Source organism: Neolamprologus brichardi, chromosome 15 (genome assembly GCF_056152115.1).
Source record: "Neolamprologus brichardi isolate AB-2024 chromosome 15, ASM5615211v1, whole genome shotgun sequence".
Lineage (NCBI taxonomy): Eukaryota > Metazoa > Chordata > Actinopteri > Cichliformes > Cichlidae > Neolamprologus > Neolamprologus brichardi.
Genome location: NC_142118.1, coordinates 17,024,090 through 17,040,692, shown reverse-complemented (window position 1 = coordinate 17,040,692; position 16,603 = coordinate 17,024,090). Strand labels below are relative to the sequence as shown.

The following is a 16,603-nucleotide window of genomic DNA, read 5'->3' as shown; positions in this document are numbered from 1 at the left end:
ACCTTGTTGACATTAAATCTAAAGACAAAGAGGAATTGAGGACAATGAAATATTCTCCAATCAGTTTTTGTTTTTTGTAACTAGGGGGGGGGGGGGGGGGGGAGAGGAGGGAACATTAAACAGCCTTTGTCATTTTGTTCCTAAAAATCACAGCAGTACGCATTAATAACGACAGTCGTTTCCTAAAAACAGACCGAACCATGGAGATGATCATTTTAGCCTCAGTTGTGCTGCTCTCAAACATCAGCACGCACGGATACAAAAATCAATTTTACTGCTACTACAGCGTCTCATATGGACCTCGGCCCCATTATCCAAAGGTATGCTGAAGTTACTGCTGAATCATTGGGTTTCATTGACAGTGTAAGACAACAAGTACAACTGTGGAAAAGAGCCAAGACAGGGAACAGGACTTCGATGTGAAAAGTACATGACAGGAAGATAATGCATCGCATTGGGTATTGGGATTATAGCTGGTTTAAAAGAGTTTTTGTACCCTTACAGAGCGGTCCAAACACATCAAAACGAGATAAGAGCCATTCAGGAATACAACTACAAGATATAGTACATGTCAGGCAGGGGCTATGATCACATGTACACATTTCAGTCTAATGTGCAAAAGTGATGTCTAATTTTTCTTTGGCTCAATCCAGTGGAACAGAATGAATCTATAGGCACTCATGTTGATTTTGTTTTAATGAAGTTTAGCAGCCATTATACAAAGATTCTGGCACCCAAGGTTGGTGCCATCATGGAGATCAAATCAGGTAAAGAGCCATAGATTTATTGTTTGTCTGAATAAACCAAAAAACCAAAGCCAATCTTTCCTGCTTCAGTTTCCAGTTTAAGTTTGCCTTTTATCAAAAAAGAAATTTAAAAAAAAAAAAAGAAAAATCTGCAAAAATGTACGGTCACTTTGCCAGTATAAGCTGTGTGAGATGAATTGGCTTTATCCTTGGTTGTCAGACAGTGAAAGAAAGCAGCAGCTAAGGGGATTATCTTGTTTCTGTCCAAGTTATGCTTTACAGTTAACCAGTACGACAGCACTACATGGGTTTTACCCTCTGCTGAAATTATTGTGCAATTAATAATAAAGACGAGCAAAGATACGATTGATGATCTATTGATGGCGTTTCATTAACGTAAAAGCTCCTCTGGTTGCTTAACTCACCTTGACCAATGGACAGATGAGACTGCCCACTCTAGTGCAAGTCAGTTTATGGACTGAAATTGTTTTATTCACACTTAATGGAAACCAGACGACCGTTTGCGTTTTAAGCAACGATGCAGCAAAAACTTGAGCATTCTGCACAGCTGATGCTGCTTGAGTAAACACCAGCACACAAAATAACCAAACTAACCAGTATCACAGTAATCTAGCTGGTGTGCTGCAGGGCACACTGCTAGGCAACTAGCTGACCTAAATAGCACTCGTTACGTCACCGCCAGTGACAGTTGTAGTAGCCAGTGTGACTGCTGTGATCTCTAGTGTAATGTCAATGACGGGGCATTAATCTCAGTGTGGATGGAAGAAGAAGAAAAAAAAAAAAAAAAAAGATAGTAGTAGTATTTGAGCTACTTAAAGTTGAATGAAATGAGGAGGAGAAATCAGGGAGGGTCACTGTAAAACATGTGTACGTCTGCCTACGTTGTTGTTCTGGGGGACCAACAAGCTGGTAGGCTAGTTGCTGCTGGGCTGTGGGATTAAAGAGGCTTGTCTGGCTGTGGGTGGCAGCGGGAGGAAGGGGAGGGGAGTGTTATTGTGGAAGATCATTGGTGAAAAGAGAACGGGATGGAAGATGACAGGATAGGTGTGAGCGGGAGGGCTTGGGTTAATAAGGATTGGGAGTGCAGGTGTATGAGATTGTGCGTATCCAGGCAAGACAACATTAGAAGAGAAAAGGCGGCTGGCGTGAAGAGATGGAAAGCTATAGTTAGGAGTTAAGAGAAATCAGGGGATCAGGGCATCGGCAGACTCGTGCTTCTGTTGCCGGAAGCTTTGGCAACCCATCCGACCGCAGACACACAACAGATGCAGGCTCAAACGTGGATTATTATACATGAACGTGCATCATCCCACGACACGTAGACGGCTTCTGACCTTTCTAAACACCCACCCTCCCCCAACAACAAAAGGGTGGGCTGGCCGACCCACTCAGAGCATTTGGATGGGTGGGTGCATATGCCAGAGGATATAAAGAGGAACTATAAGTGGCAATACATGCATTTGGAACAGGAGATCTTAGAATGAAGCCTGTCTGTTTCGTGAGACTACGCAGAGAGACGAACCTCGTCGTGACGCACATTCAAAGATTAAACAAAGAAGGGGTGGTCATACGGTGACTTGCACCTTTTAGGGTTTACTTTAAGTCCAGGCTTCCTTACATGTCTACATGTAGTAAACGTTTGAGTAAACAGTCCCGAATCAGCGCACGCTGGGGATGAGCAAAGCCATGGACTAGTCTGGTTTCCCACAGACCGTCCCCGTCTGTGATTAGCTGGATTAAGTGACAGCTGCCCAAATGGTTGGAACAAGATAGATGGATGGGCAGAGGGATAAAGGGGAGGAGTGGGGGAGGGAAGGGGGTGAAGGCAACTGAACAAAGACCCTTGTCCCAACACCGTAACTCACCCCCATTCCAATCAAAACCATTGTCCATGAAGAGACACAGTCAGCACGGGGACAATTAGTGTCAGCATGTGTGCTACTGAGCCTGAGCAGCACAGTTGAATTGCTGAAGTCAAAACAAGCCGCCAGTGGCTCCTGTGCAAGTCCTAATCATATAATCAGACTCAGAAAGTATCCTAACATCATTAACCTGCCCTTTTTTCAACTCAAAACACATCAGCCATGTCTGACAGCGTGAAATACATCATTTGAGACTACAAAGTATCTGCAGTCAAATCTCCAAAACCCTTCCTAATGGATTAGAGGATTTACTTGGAGAAATCCTAGCTTTCAAGTCAAGAAGGGGGAGCAATGGTGAGAAACAAAGGATGTTTGTTGGATGCACTCAGTGACTTTGAGGTAATGATGCACTGACATTTAAGGAAAAAAAAAATCATTATCTATTCCAGGTAGTTATTTTAACTCTCCACAGTAGACCACAATGCTGATAAAAGCAAAGGATGTACCACTAGTGATGTCTGGGGAGAGCTACAGGTGTAGGTTCCCACGCCAGACGATGGGTGGATGGGTGAGTGGAAGGTGGCTGTTGAAATAATAAAAGGGACGGGGAACAGAGAGAGGTGGCAGTGGGAAGTGGAAGCCGGGGCAGGTTGGGGTCACTAAGCATGGGATCTGCACGCTTCTTTTTCAAAAGAGGGGTCAGCCCTCTGTATGTGGGGGCGACGTGCGGGTTTGCATTCGAAGAATACTGAGAATGTGAGATCCAGGGCTGGTGTGTAATCCCATGCAACATCCCCGTCTGCCAACAATTCCGTATCGTTGGAGGGGTGCGTCTGCTTTGTAGATCACAGCTTTGATTGACTAATTTCTGTCCCCTGGGGAAAGTTGGGATATCAACCGAGCTTTGAGAACAACTTTCACATAGTTACTATAAAAAAGGTCTCAGATTAGCACTCGCAATTTAAAAGGAAACACAAACAAACAAAAACAAAAAAAGCCCCGTCTGTGTCCTAGAGCTATTTTTGTTTCGCATGTCTGCTGAAAGTAGCCTATATGGCCACCTCCAAGCTCGTCTACAGAGAGTTTAACTGATGTCTCCTGATTTATTGCCTTCTGATGGGACAAAAGGTCATCACAATTCATTCCATGGCCAGTAATCGCCACATGTAATCTTCATTAATCTGCGATGTCAATCCCAGCTTTTGATGTTAATAGGGCCGAGTTTACACTATTCTAGTGTAAAGGCACCGCACTAGAAGTCCTTCCTGGACTGGACACAAGAGCATGTGACACAGGATCTCTGGAAGAACTGCTAAAAATCTGGATTAATGAGAGATATGACATGCTATGTCACCCTTAATATTTAGTACCAGGTAAGGTGAGAAATAACAGAATTAATCTGGTATTGCCATTTCCTAATGAATCAGGATCAGTAATCAAGCAACCCCAAAGCAGAGAAGTTTCCAAGGGAAGGAAAGCATGCTCGGGTATAGGATTTTAGCTATTAGTACAGCTATTTTAGGGTAAAACATTTGAAAAATAAAATAAAATTGTGACCTTCCCATCACTTCTGCCAGTAGAGTGGACTTCAAATGTAAATCTCTCAGACTAGCTCCTCAATCTGTTCAGAGGCAAGGATCAAAGACCTCCAGTGGCAAAGTCCTTGCATATGTTGGCAGGCAGAAAGGTTGGATGGTTTTTGACCCTTCTTGACATCAGTGTTGGAACAGCACGGTGGCCATTCCAGGATTCCAGGTATGAAAAACTAGGAAAACTAGGAAATTAATTTTCAGTCATAAAGACAATTAGAATTCAGAGCACACAAATATATGATTAATGTCATCAACCTATCAAATATTTATGACATAATCCTGTGATTTTAACATCTTTAAAGGAGGAGAAGCTGGCAAATAAATCACAGGATTATGTTTGGTTTATTTTTTAATGTCCTCTAGCAGTCAAGTTAGGCATCATTTATTTTCACCATTGCAACCACAGGTGTAGTTGAGGAAGCAGATTACAGACAGTCGCATCTCTCCGGGTAGAGAGGTGGAGGGCTATGAGTTCTGCACGCCTGCCAGAGTCGTGTGCCAAGAGATCTCGTACTGAAGGCAAGGCATTTGGCTGGCTGGCATATACCGGCTGTGCACACACACACACGGCCCATTGAGCATGCTGCTACTATGCCAACAGGGTCATTACCCATGCACTTCCAATACAACAAACCCCTCCCCTCCTGGTGCTAATTAACCAGCATAATCCAAGACTGTGTTACACGCAAAACAAACACTGACACATGCACATGTGTATACAAAGGCTAACGAGCTCGGCGTCGCCGTGTGCTAGTTTAGAGTTACAATTAAAATAAGCTAAAAGCTAAGATGTGGTGGGGATGAGAGGGGTGACGCTACAAAGGCAGTTTGTCACGCCCGAGTAAAGAACATGTATAAATGCTGCAAGTTAGCTGAAAATAATTCACTGACAAGGCTGACAGTCACAAAACTACTGACAGAAATGCCACATGTCATGAGTTCATCCCGATGCGTGCCAAGTGAGACAAACAAGTCAGAGTTCAAACAGGTTAAATCTCCATTACTGCAGCGTCTTGGATATTTGCAAATTACTTCCTCTGGAGTTAATTTGCCTTCAGAGGTCTAAGAGGTACTAGAGAAATAAGCGTGCTTCAGAAACATTAACAGGCTAATTCCTGATCCAAAGCAACAGGGCTCCTGACTGGAGTGCAACACAGGACCGCCTCCAGCATAGCCCCATTATCATTTCAAACAAGTTCAACAGAACAGTGACAATTTAACTGCCCATGTAATGACATGCTTTAATTACCCCCACAAGGAGCCTCTCGCACCTGCACACCATTCATTTAACAAGAGGCAGGGGATGTGGTGGGCCACAACAACACGCTTCAATGCAGAGTGACCATGGAAATACACACATGTGCAGACACACAACTTACTGTACAACAGAGTTATACAAATAACATGCGCAGCATTCGTTGACAAGCAGTTCACTGTGCCACCTACTTAAGCAATGTTTTTACAATAAGAGACATAATGACTTTTAAAGTATGTGGTGAAAATACTGGAGAAGAAATTGTGATATGATTTAAAGGGTTTCCACCATAAAAAAAAAAAAAAAAAAAAGTAAGACCATCACCTGTGATGAAGGAGTTCAGTTGATGTCATACAGCAGTGCTTATGAGTCCTTTCAGGTGTAACTTTGAGCCTACATCTGTAGATCAAGTACAACACCTTAATCAAGGTGTCACCCCCCCCCCCCCCTTTTTACTTCATTTAGACCAATTGCACTTCTTCCTCTGTTAATATGAACACTGGCTACCAAATGGACTGACGATATACCAGACAGTGCTTTTGCTGCAGTGTTTTAAATGTGAAAAATACCAAATATATCATTGATCTTTAGCAGAATAAAAAAAAAAATCCACACACACACTAGGGTGGAGCAGGTGCACTGTGCATTTACAGTAAATCTGAAAACACATCAGTTTCATTTTGAGCAGAGACTCTGCAGACGTAAACAGTGGAGTTTTCTCCATCTGTCCCATGAGCTCAGATCCACGAGAGAGTACTCAGACCAGCGCCTTAAACGCGTTCATGAATACACCCTCAGTACCTGTGAGATCACAACAAAAGAGCACATGCAGTCCCCTTCTAGACAGGATTTTTTAAAAACAAAAATCCTTCAGTTACCAACCTTACATACACTGATAAACTGTTAAAAAAAACAAAACAAAAAAACATTTAGATAGTAAACTTCGATACATTATGGATGTAGTCGAGCTAAGGAAGGCATTAAGTACACAGCGGATGTTATAAAATTACAGTAGGTACACTGTAGAACAGATTCACTGTGCTAAATCTCGCCGTTTTATTCATTTATCATTTTCCCTCTTCTGCTTACATCAATGAAATCTGAACTGAAACCTTTACCACTGAAAATGACAAGAGTCTGCATGTTGGACCACGCAGATGCAATTTGAAATTTTGTGCGTCAATTTGCCTCTGGTTATGTTTGCATAAGGTGTTCTCATGACTCTACGGGAAATGGCTCAATGGCAACTTAAAGCCCATTTGCATTCACAGTGCAGTGGTTTGGTTAAAATATGGTTTACGCCAAAGAAAAATAATGAGCTTATTTTCATACAGTGTGGAAACAGGATGTGTCACATCTTAAAATACCCATCTGCAACATTTTTACCAGTGTTGATGAAAACAGCTGTGATTCTAGAGATTTTGTTCCTTTTAAAAACAAACTTGGCGTTTACGGTTTATTTTTAGTCGACTTATTTTTAAAGATCAATATCCAAAGCCAATTAATTAGTTAATTATGATGACTGTTTTTACAATAAAACAGAAGCATTACTTTCACTCACCAAGACTTAAGCTACGTTCACACTGCAGGTCTTAATGCTCAATTCCGATTTTTTGATCAAATCCGATTTTTTTTTGTCTGCTCGTTCACACTACAAATAAAATGCGACAGCAAACGCGCTATAGTGTGAACGCTCAAAGCGGCCCGCATGCGCAAAAGAAGATGTCACACACAACGCGCTCTGTTTAGACCCAGAGCAAACAATATTGTTTGACTGATGGCCGTTAATATAAAGACTTCGGACTTCACGTTTCCCAATTTTTGCTTTTGTTATTTACATAATAATGTAAATAACCTAATAATTATCCTTATTGCTGTTTTAGAGAGGAGCGGTGCTTCAAAGGATAGTTGCAGATTTCTGTCAGAATCTGCAGATTATACAGTACAAATAAAATGTTAACGTTTCTCCAACATTGTCTTCCCAACAGTTTCACCGGATGGCCAGGAAGCGTTTGCGGTGTCTTATTGGGCGCTTCTCCGGCGCTGATAGTTGGCGTCTGTCTTGTGTCAGTGACGTAAAAGACGGATTTAATGCGACTTGACCGTTCATACAGCAGTCGCTTTCTAAAACATCGGATATGTATCGGATTCAGTACCACATACATAAGTGACCCAGATTGGATTTGAAAATATCGGATTTGTGCCGTTCACACTGTCACACCATGATTGGATATGGGTAGCATAGGATCAAAAACAAAACAAAAAAAAAAAGAAAAGAAAAAAAAAATCGGATTTGATGCGCTTTCGCCTGCAGTGTGAACGTAGCCTTAGCGACCAGTAAAAGAGGCCGAAGTGATCATTTTCTTCTCACGCCTCTTTTTTTTGACAAGCACACAGAGAAGAACATGAACATTGTATTTACGAGCTCATTAGGAGAGGTTTGATTCCCATTTGAGACACACGAGTCAAAGAGCGTGAAACTGCAATAAATGTCCAAAGATTGAATCTGTAATCGCACTTAACTGTAAAAGATGAGAGCTGTAAAGACTGAAATGATCCAGTTGTTAGTGAGGCTTTCATGATAATCTAGGAGTAAACCAACTGTCAGTTCATCACAGTTCACTGAAGCCCCCCTCACTCAGTAGCATAGAGCATTTGGAGTGTTGTTTACGTCAGTCCGCTAAGTCAGAACCCAAAGTGTGGAGCTACTGCCTGAGAAATTTAATCTGTTTACCTCTTTGTTTAATAATTTACAGGCTTTTTTAAAATAAAATTGGAAGAATATGGACAATCATTTCAGGAACAAAAAAATCTCATTCTGCAGTAAAGCTTACAGGAACATGCAAAGATAAAAGTAATAAAACTGTAGGCTACCACATCTTAAAAAAAGAAAGGCTCTCTTACGTCCCATTATGTCACTTTGGGAGTTCAGTGCGAGTGGCTAATTGTATAATCAATACAGAACAACGCTGAATCACAGGTGAGACTCGTGTGAGTAGCTTTCCACAGACCAGCCCTGGGACCAGAGGAGGATGGATGGGGGAGGGAGCCACACAGAGGAAAGATAATTGTTTACTAGAGGCCTATGCAGCCGTCTCCTAGCAACAGCTCTGACACGCTCCGTATCAGGTGTGGTTAACCATGGCAGCCTGCATTAGCCTCTCTCTCTGCGTGTGTGCATGCGCATTGAAAAAAAAAATATAGCTGCCGCCTCAGCCAGAGAGGGGAGGAAGGAGGAAAGACCTACATTACATGAGCCAAACTGCATCACCAAAGCACTGAAATGCTCTGCTTCATTCTCATATTCAGATGCATCAATAAGAATCCTTGTCCGCTTGTCTGAGAAATGCAATGATACTCAAGAACATTTTCTACTGCTCAAGCTCAAGTTTACTGACGTTTATAAGACATAAAATAAAAAAAAGAGTTCTGTGTTAGAAGGTTTCGTCTGCTACGGAGTTTTACTCTCGTAACGGGTCAGGAGCAAATAGATCGCATGTTATAGGTGATATGTGGTGTTGGATATGCATATATATTGCTAGATGCAGTATCCAACCACTTCACTTCCTTTTTCCGTTCATCTTGCAAGTACTTCACACCTGTCAAATGTGTGCACAGCATACTTTAAATTACACAATTACTACCTAGTATCCTAGAATGTGCATCTTTATCCTAGGATGTATAATTCATAACTTGATACGAGCACAATGATTGAGTTGGCAACTGTGTCCTTGACCATCTTCTAGGAGTCAGTCAAGTTTTTGTACTTTTATTCTCAACAGAAGCATGAAACAGGAATTCCAATAATTTATGTTTGCTCCAGAAAAGAGTTATGTAAAATAAAATTTAGCAGGTACGGCTAAATTAAGATGTCATTTAATTGTGAATCAAATCTGCTCACAGTTGAAATAATCAGCCGCATGAGACCAACTACACATTAAGGGAGTGCGTGAGCGGAAGAACAAATAAACCAACCTGTAGCACACTCACTATCCCTTTATCATAGATGGGTCAGAGTGTTTAAAAACTCTTTATTCTAGGAAACAAACTATTTTAAGAAACATGTAGTTTAAGCATTTTAAAGACACTGATGCCTGGTGTAGATCCCAGTAGAGTTTAAACTACCTCCCTACATCCATTTACTAGCAGAGTGAGGATGGAGGCTTGATACATGTCAAAGCCTGGAGCGGATAGAGTTACAGGCAGGATCACATCAAACGGATCCGGCTGATGTCACTTGAGGGCAGGGAGGATGAGAGAAAGATAGGAAAAGAAATTCCACCGGCAATTTCATTAGTGTTTAAATGGAAGAAAGACGTGGCTCTCTCTTTCACTTGCTCTCCAGAAGTGCGCACGCAGCATGAGCCAACAAAAAGGAAACTCAATAAGAGTGGCCAAACAAGGCACGAACTTGGTCAGCTCATCTGCGAGCTGGAGCATGTGAATCTACATTGCATAAGGTCCATGGGCTTTATTAAACATGAACGCTGTTTTTATTTTAATGAGCAAATAGGCTTATTTTTAATCTTTCTAAGGCCAAGATTAAGAAAATCAGTGATTAACCTAGTCTGCCCTAAATAATGGAAACGCAGGGAAATGACTAGCCTAACCCTGATTTAACCATCATTGAGTCTGTTCCTTTTTTCCCCTTTGGCCCAGTCCGCACATAATCAACTGGGACCCAAGTCAAGAACCTCCAATCAGAGCAGCTCCATCACCATAATGTTCAGTAATTTACAGACAAGATGGGTGATAGTAGCCAAACACAAAGCAATGTCTAACAAAGATGTGGTAGATTTCGTTTCCAGTTTGGACAAATGAAACCAATTCGGTGCATTCTGAATTCTATGTGGAAAAACCTGCATTCTATTTGAAGGCCACCAGATGGCGATGGCTGCGATTATAAACAAAAAATAAAAATAAAAAAAATATCAAGACTGATTGATTTCTATGGGAAACAGATTTTTATCCATCAATCCTTTTTCTGAAGCTGGCTTGCAGAGGCAGCAGCCTAAGCAGAGAAGCTGAGACCTCCCCGTCCCTCGTCCTCCAGCCTATTCAAGTGAACATGGAAGTGGTGTTCCCAGGCCAGCCGAAAGATGCAAGCGTGTCCTGGGTCTACCCCGAGGCCTTATTCTGGTAGGACAGGCTTAGAACACCCCATGCAGGAGGCGCTCATCCTGGTCAAACGCCTGAACCACCTCAGCTGGGTCATTTTGATGTGGAGCAGCAGCAGCTCTACGCAGAGTCCCTCCGAAGATTATTATATTTTATTGACAGGACACAGACTGAAATGCTAGGATGGCTCCTGCGTTGCCTACTAACATTACGAGATTGAACGTTAGCATTGGGAACACAGTTGATTTTTCAGCTGCAATGCCAGCTATCTCAAACAAAATAGCAATATTTCCTAAGAAAAATAATATTTTAAGAAGAGATGTTGCATTGAAACTCATTCCCCCTCGAATTCTTTGGACAGATCTTGATAGTTCCTTCACTAAATTTAAAGGATTTCCTCCCTTTGTCTACAAAGCTGGACAGTATCACTTGGATATTGGTTTTACTGCCTTTCCTATCCGCAAGTTAGGGTGGACACATCACAGCAGTTGTACTAGTCGCAATCTTCCATGTGCTGTTTTTTTTGCGTGCTTATGGACATCTTTCTTCTTCAGTATGTAAGGACAGACTGGAACACTTGTAGACATATGCTGCCCCCTTCAGTTCCAGAAGAACTGTAGTGGCAGATATGCTGCACACGGTACCCACGGTAATAAAGAAAAACACAAGTTTCATCGTGTTGTCAGAATATCTGAATCAAAAGTTCTAAGTATTGGTTCTGGTGACATCCTAATTACAATATGAATGTCGGTCTAACAAAAAGATTTAAAGCCACGAGAGTATAGGCAGTAAATTTAGGACTGAAGAAAGAGAGAGAGAAGAAGAAAGTGGAGGCTGAGCTCAGAGGTGGCATCACTAATCAGTCTTTTTACTGGCATGCTGTCAAGAGAACAACAAGATAGAGAATCACTGGGAGAATTCCAAAGATGGATAAAAATCAGCCATTAGCAGCTGAATCATACTGGTGTGATGATAGAAGAACAGATGAAACAAGAAGCTATGATGTATAGAGCCATTATTTCTGTGGAGACAATCGTCTCCAGGAATACATGATGACCTTTTTTTGTTACAGCCTGAGTGCTCTACACAAGACCGAGATTAAATGTTCACTTTCAGATTTAGCTTAGGTGAACGGTTTAATTGAAACTTAGTGTCTTTAGCAGCAACATAACCATCGATCTAAATTACGCACAGACTTGCATAGCCAAGATCCTAGAATTCAAATTTCCGCTTTCATAAGAAAGTGTAAGACTAATTAAGTGTATGTTTAAGTAGAACAAGAAGAACAAGAACATTTATTATCATCAAAAACCTAAGCAGATTTTTTTCTGTTGACATCAACATCTGATAAGGATTAAAATTGGGAGCAGGAATAAAATCATTCATTCTGCTCAAGCCTGATTCAAGATGACAGAAGAGTCCAGCCCTCGCTGGTTTTCATGTGGCTCGAAATGGGCAGTTGACCAGATGACACAGCCAATAGTACACTGCATCTTTGTTTCTTCAGTGAGGAAAGAAACAAGGCCACAGCCAGTGACCCTGAAGACTTGTTGTGACATCTGGCACTGGAATACTGCGACGTTATCAGCCGGGCACTTAACAGAAGTACGACACACCAGAACAGCCCTCTTCACCTCTGCCTCAAGTTGTTGAGATCCTCAGTGGTTCATATTTTATGAGATATGAACCATGTAGTTAGTCCATATGAAGTTTGAGTTGGACTCGAAGGAATACTCAACTCAAATGAAATATAACTTGATGGTGAATATATATTGCTAGACATTGACTTTTTTTGTCTTTTAGCCTTTTATCAAGTCATTTTGGACACAGCAGACTGCCTCAGTTTGAGGAAAGATTTCAGGCATTTTAAGTCGTTAATAAATATGGTGCTCCATCCTTTTCAAAGGATCAAAGGCAATTAACATAGCCTTTGGGCTATTTGCACAAAAGCTGTTGATTATCCCGGAATCCTTTCCATGGTACAGAAAAATCCCTTTGTCGGATCAATTCAAATGAAGAACACCTCCAGGTACCCGAGTGGGCAATTAAGGTTCCCAAGGGGCCACATGAGAAAACGGGCCCTTATTGTTGAGCTCACAGTGAGCAGAGACTTCAACAATGAGCTGAACTCACTGCTCACTGTTAATTTTATCTCGTCAGAAGCTTATTGGTGCAGTCCTCCACAACAGGCCCATTTTCTCAGGTTAACATGGGGAAATTAATTGCCCACTCCTGCTCCAGGTGGTAGATGTATTATCGTTCAGTTCCACTAGCATGAGGTGCAAACCAGTAATTGGCGCCAGGAACAGAATAAAATGTCTATAAGGCACGCCAAGAATCGACTAAAACGGCTCATGATCCGAGGAATACAACATCACCTCTACAACACTGGGCAGGGAGTCTAACATATGGCCATTCGGAGCTTCCAACCAGCTGTCACTGGCTTGCTGATGTTTACGCAATAATGTGACAGAAGACAGGTAAAGACCGATGAATTCAAGTGTAGAGCACAACGTTTTGCTCAGATTCAGTGAAAAGTTAAAAAGAAAACAAAGAAACAAAAAAACAGACCCCCCCCCCCAAAAAAAAAAATAAATAAATAAATTGAAAATGAATATTTTAATTTATGATCATGTTAATTTGCCCAATCACATTACAGCTCCTAATGGCTTTAATTCCTTAACAGTTAATAGGATTTCTCCCAGCCTCTTGAATTAAAGCTAAACATCTCCACTTAAACTGAATATTTATTGCACAAATAATCACATACACTCAAAATTATGCCTTTGTATCCAAATACTTCTAGACATTATTTCCTTTGAACCTAAAAAGTAAGTAAATGCAGCTGTTATTTCACTATTGGTCAACCACTTGTACTTAAGTTCACTTAGTTTATCATAATAAAACCTGAAGCACTCAATTAGTTAGGAAACTGCTGCTGATTTTGTCATCCATCCTCAGCAGCAGTTCAAAAGACAGCACACACATCCTGGTCTAAACAGCAGCCAATAATGTGCAGTACAGTTCCTTTGACACAAAACATCCCCTTAAAGATGTTTTAACGTCTACTCCAACTGTGTCAGACGTCTGCGTTTGCATATTGAGTTCCACTGGCTACTTTATAGTAAAGAACGCCTTTAGGTGTTCGAGGCTGTGTGAAAACAGTGCTTGACATTAGAGTGTCCAAAGGAAAGCACTCATTATCATAAAAACCTCAAACAGTAAAATTGCTCCTTTATCAGCTATCAGTTATTTGGAGGGAAATGAGGTTAACTGGCCTGGAAGGACCACAAGCAGCCACCTGGCAAGCACAGCATGAGAGGAGGCTCCTGGGTGCTGAAGAGGTGCGGAGAGTTGTCAAAACCAGCCAGAAGTGCACACCGAGCTACTACCCAAAGGCATCATTCACTCCAACTGAATGCATATTTCAAACTTTGAGCATAATGTAACACACTCATTATTGTATTACAGAATTCATCCAACCAGCACCTACAACCAGGCTGCATCCCCTCACTCTCCTACACCTGTAAAACTTGGCTGTTGAATGTTGCTATGTGCGAAAGTAGGAGTTTTCACTCCCACACACCGACAATCACCCCACAAAACTGCGAGTAGCAAACAATAAGGTTCAACCTTTAAGTTAACGAGCTAAGGCTCAATAAATTGATTTGACTTTAAAATCAGCAATTTGCTGATGTAAAAAGCATTGCCGTAACCATTTCTCCATAAAAGCAGAAGCACTCCCCACCCGCCACCATCTACATATCAAAGCATTTCAGAGTAATCACCCCATCACGGCCTTGACAGGTGCAAGCTGGTGGCCTGGAACAAAGCCAATTCTCATATATCAGGGCAACTTTAAAAGATGACCCAGTTGACACTGCGAAACACTGTAACTGCAATCGGATCCTTGTGAAGCATGCAATCATTTAGCCCCGATGTGTGTCAGTTCTCATAAGGACAGGATGCTGCTAAGCACCCCCTTTAATGAGGTCTAGCTTCTCTGTAATAAGACAGACAGGAGGTGGGAGATGCTACAAAATCATTTTTGGATCACTGCTTTAAATCTATTCCAACTGCGACTCCTTTACAGGTTCTTGCCTCCAGTCTTAACAGTATAAAGGAGAATCGCTTCAATTTGAGCTGTGGCAAGCAATTGTTGATATAGCTGCTCAAAAGTTAAAGGTAATCTGCAATAGTTTTCATAATGGGTCAGAAATTTTACTCACTTTAAAATAGGAAGAAAAAAAAAAAGCAAAACCAACTTGGGGGGTTTCAGCTACTGATGTGTTGCTCAGACCTTTGAGAAATAAGCTCTAGATGAAATAATCAACAAAATAACTGACTGTCAACTAAATTTGGAAGCAACTGTTAGCTGTAGTTTTTGGGGTTTTTTTGTTTGTTTGTTTTTTAAATCTGGTGGATCTTATTTTGAAAATATGAACTTTTCTCCAGGTAGGTGTTGCTGGGGAAAACCTCATTTATGCAGAATACCAGAGCGTTTTCTACCCACGAGTTTCTGCAGGTGTGTGCTTGCGCGCGCGCGTGTGCCCGCGGGTACATGTAACAAGGAGGGGGAAAAAAAAACCCAAACCCGCCCTACATTTTAAACCGGGTTCAAAATGATGCACTGTCTGAAGAAAGGGTGAAGAAAGGCTTAACTGGAGCAAGAGAAATCACTCACCGGCCAAGCAAACTGGAAGGGGATCACAATCCTGCCAGCATCGTCGACTTTATTCGGGTTATTGTTGGCGCCCTTAAGAGAAAACGTATTTCCACCGACAACTTGCGTAGATTCAGCTCCGAACGTGCAGGAGCCAGTGGTGGCCACCTCCATCTGATATTCCTTCAGGCACACTTTGAAGTAAGTGTCGCACTCGTCTTGAGTGCAGCTCAGGTCCTGGGAGCTCCGGGGACCGTCGCAGCACTCCCCGTCCGCCAGCTCGCCGTTTACATTCTCCACGGAGATCAGCTGCAGCTCGAAATAGCCGGTTGACTGGGACACCTACAACCAACGTATATACATTTTCTTAATAGAGAGGACTACATATAGGCTCTTGTGGAGAAATTACAGCATAATTTATGCATCTTAATCTGGTGCGTAAAAAAAAAAAAAAAAAGTATGGAAGTGGCCAAATCTGAGTCTTACTCTCCATTTAAAACGGTATAGAGGTTTTGGAGATTGGGTGGATGTGCCACAATATTTTTCTGCATCATGAATGGAGCACGTGAACAGCGTACAGTTTGCACGCTGGGATTTTAGACAATCAGGTTACTCTCAGACGGGAGCGAATTAACCGCTGCAGCAGCCAATTGATGCAATCCAACTTACAACTTGTTTGGTTCAGGCCTAATTCTCTCCCCTCAAGAAGATGAAGAAATTCAAATAAAGGAGTCAGCATTAAACCAAAATGGAGAGTTGCCTGTATCAATTCCTTACACTTGTCATGGTAACACGATCACATGCTCCACAACTGACGGCTACGTAATTCAATTATCGATTAATGTGACGCGAATATGCGTCGCCGGAGAGCCAACGCATCTCTCCACCCCCACCAACTTTTTAATTTTAATTTTAAACATTTTTTTTTAATTATGCGGAGCAGAATTAAATATGAGTAATAAATAAATTATTTTTTTAAAAAACACCCTCTTACCTCCGTCCATAACGTCAACAGCAGGCACACTATTGGGAAGCAATTCCTAATCCTGGTGAGATTCCACATGCCTCCGACTAATTAGAGTGATATGTGTGGAGGTGGAGGTGGGGAGGGGGGGACGATTTAAAAAAAAAAGACAAACAGCCGCGGACCCGGCGACTAGTTCCTCCTCTCCATACATGCAAAGATGGAATATTGACACGCGTGTCGTCTCCAACGTGTACGTCCAGATTTCAGCGAGGCATTACATGCGTGTGTGTGAACAGGCGGCGGATTGCAGGCGCAGTGATGGTCCATGTACAGCAGCGTCCCTCCGTCAAATCTCTCCACACAGCAACTGAGATGTTTC

At 41.9% G+C, this 16,603-nt stretch overlaps 1 protein-coding gene across 2 annotated transcripts in view; it reads right to left on the bottom strand.

The window, feature by feature from the left end:
* jag2b (jagged canonical Notch ligand 2b) overlaps positions 1 to 16,575 on the bottom strand; it is a 43,628-nt gene extending 27,053 nt beyond the window's left edge. For both annotated transcript variants that reach the window (XM_087852012.1, XM_087852013.1), the window contains exons 1-2: positions 16,252 to 16,575; positions 15,279 to 15,599 (exon numbers count right to left, since the gene is read on the bottom strand). In XM_087852012.1, coding sequence (XP_087708138.1) covers positions 15,279 to 15,599; positions 16,252 to 16,320 — 390 coding nt within the window. In that variant the 5' untranslated portion in view covers positions 16,321 to 16,575. The remainder of the gene's footprint in view (positions 1 to 15,278; positions 15,600 to 16,251) is intronic.
* Between the last annotated feature and the right edge of the window lie 28 nt (positions 16,576 to 16,603).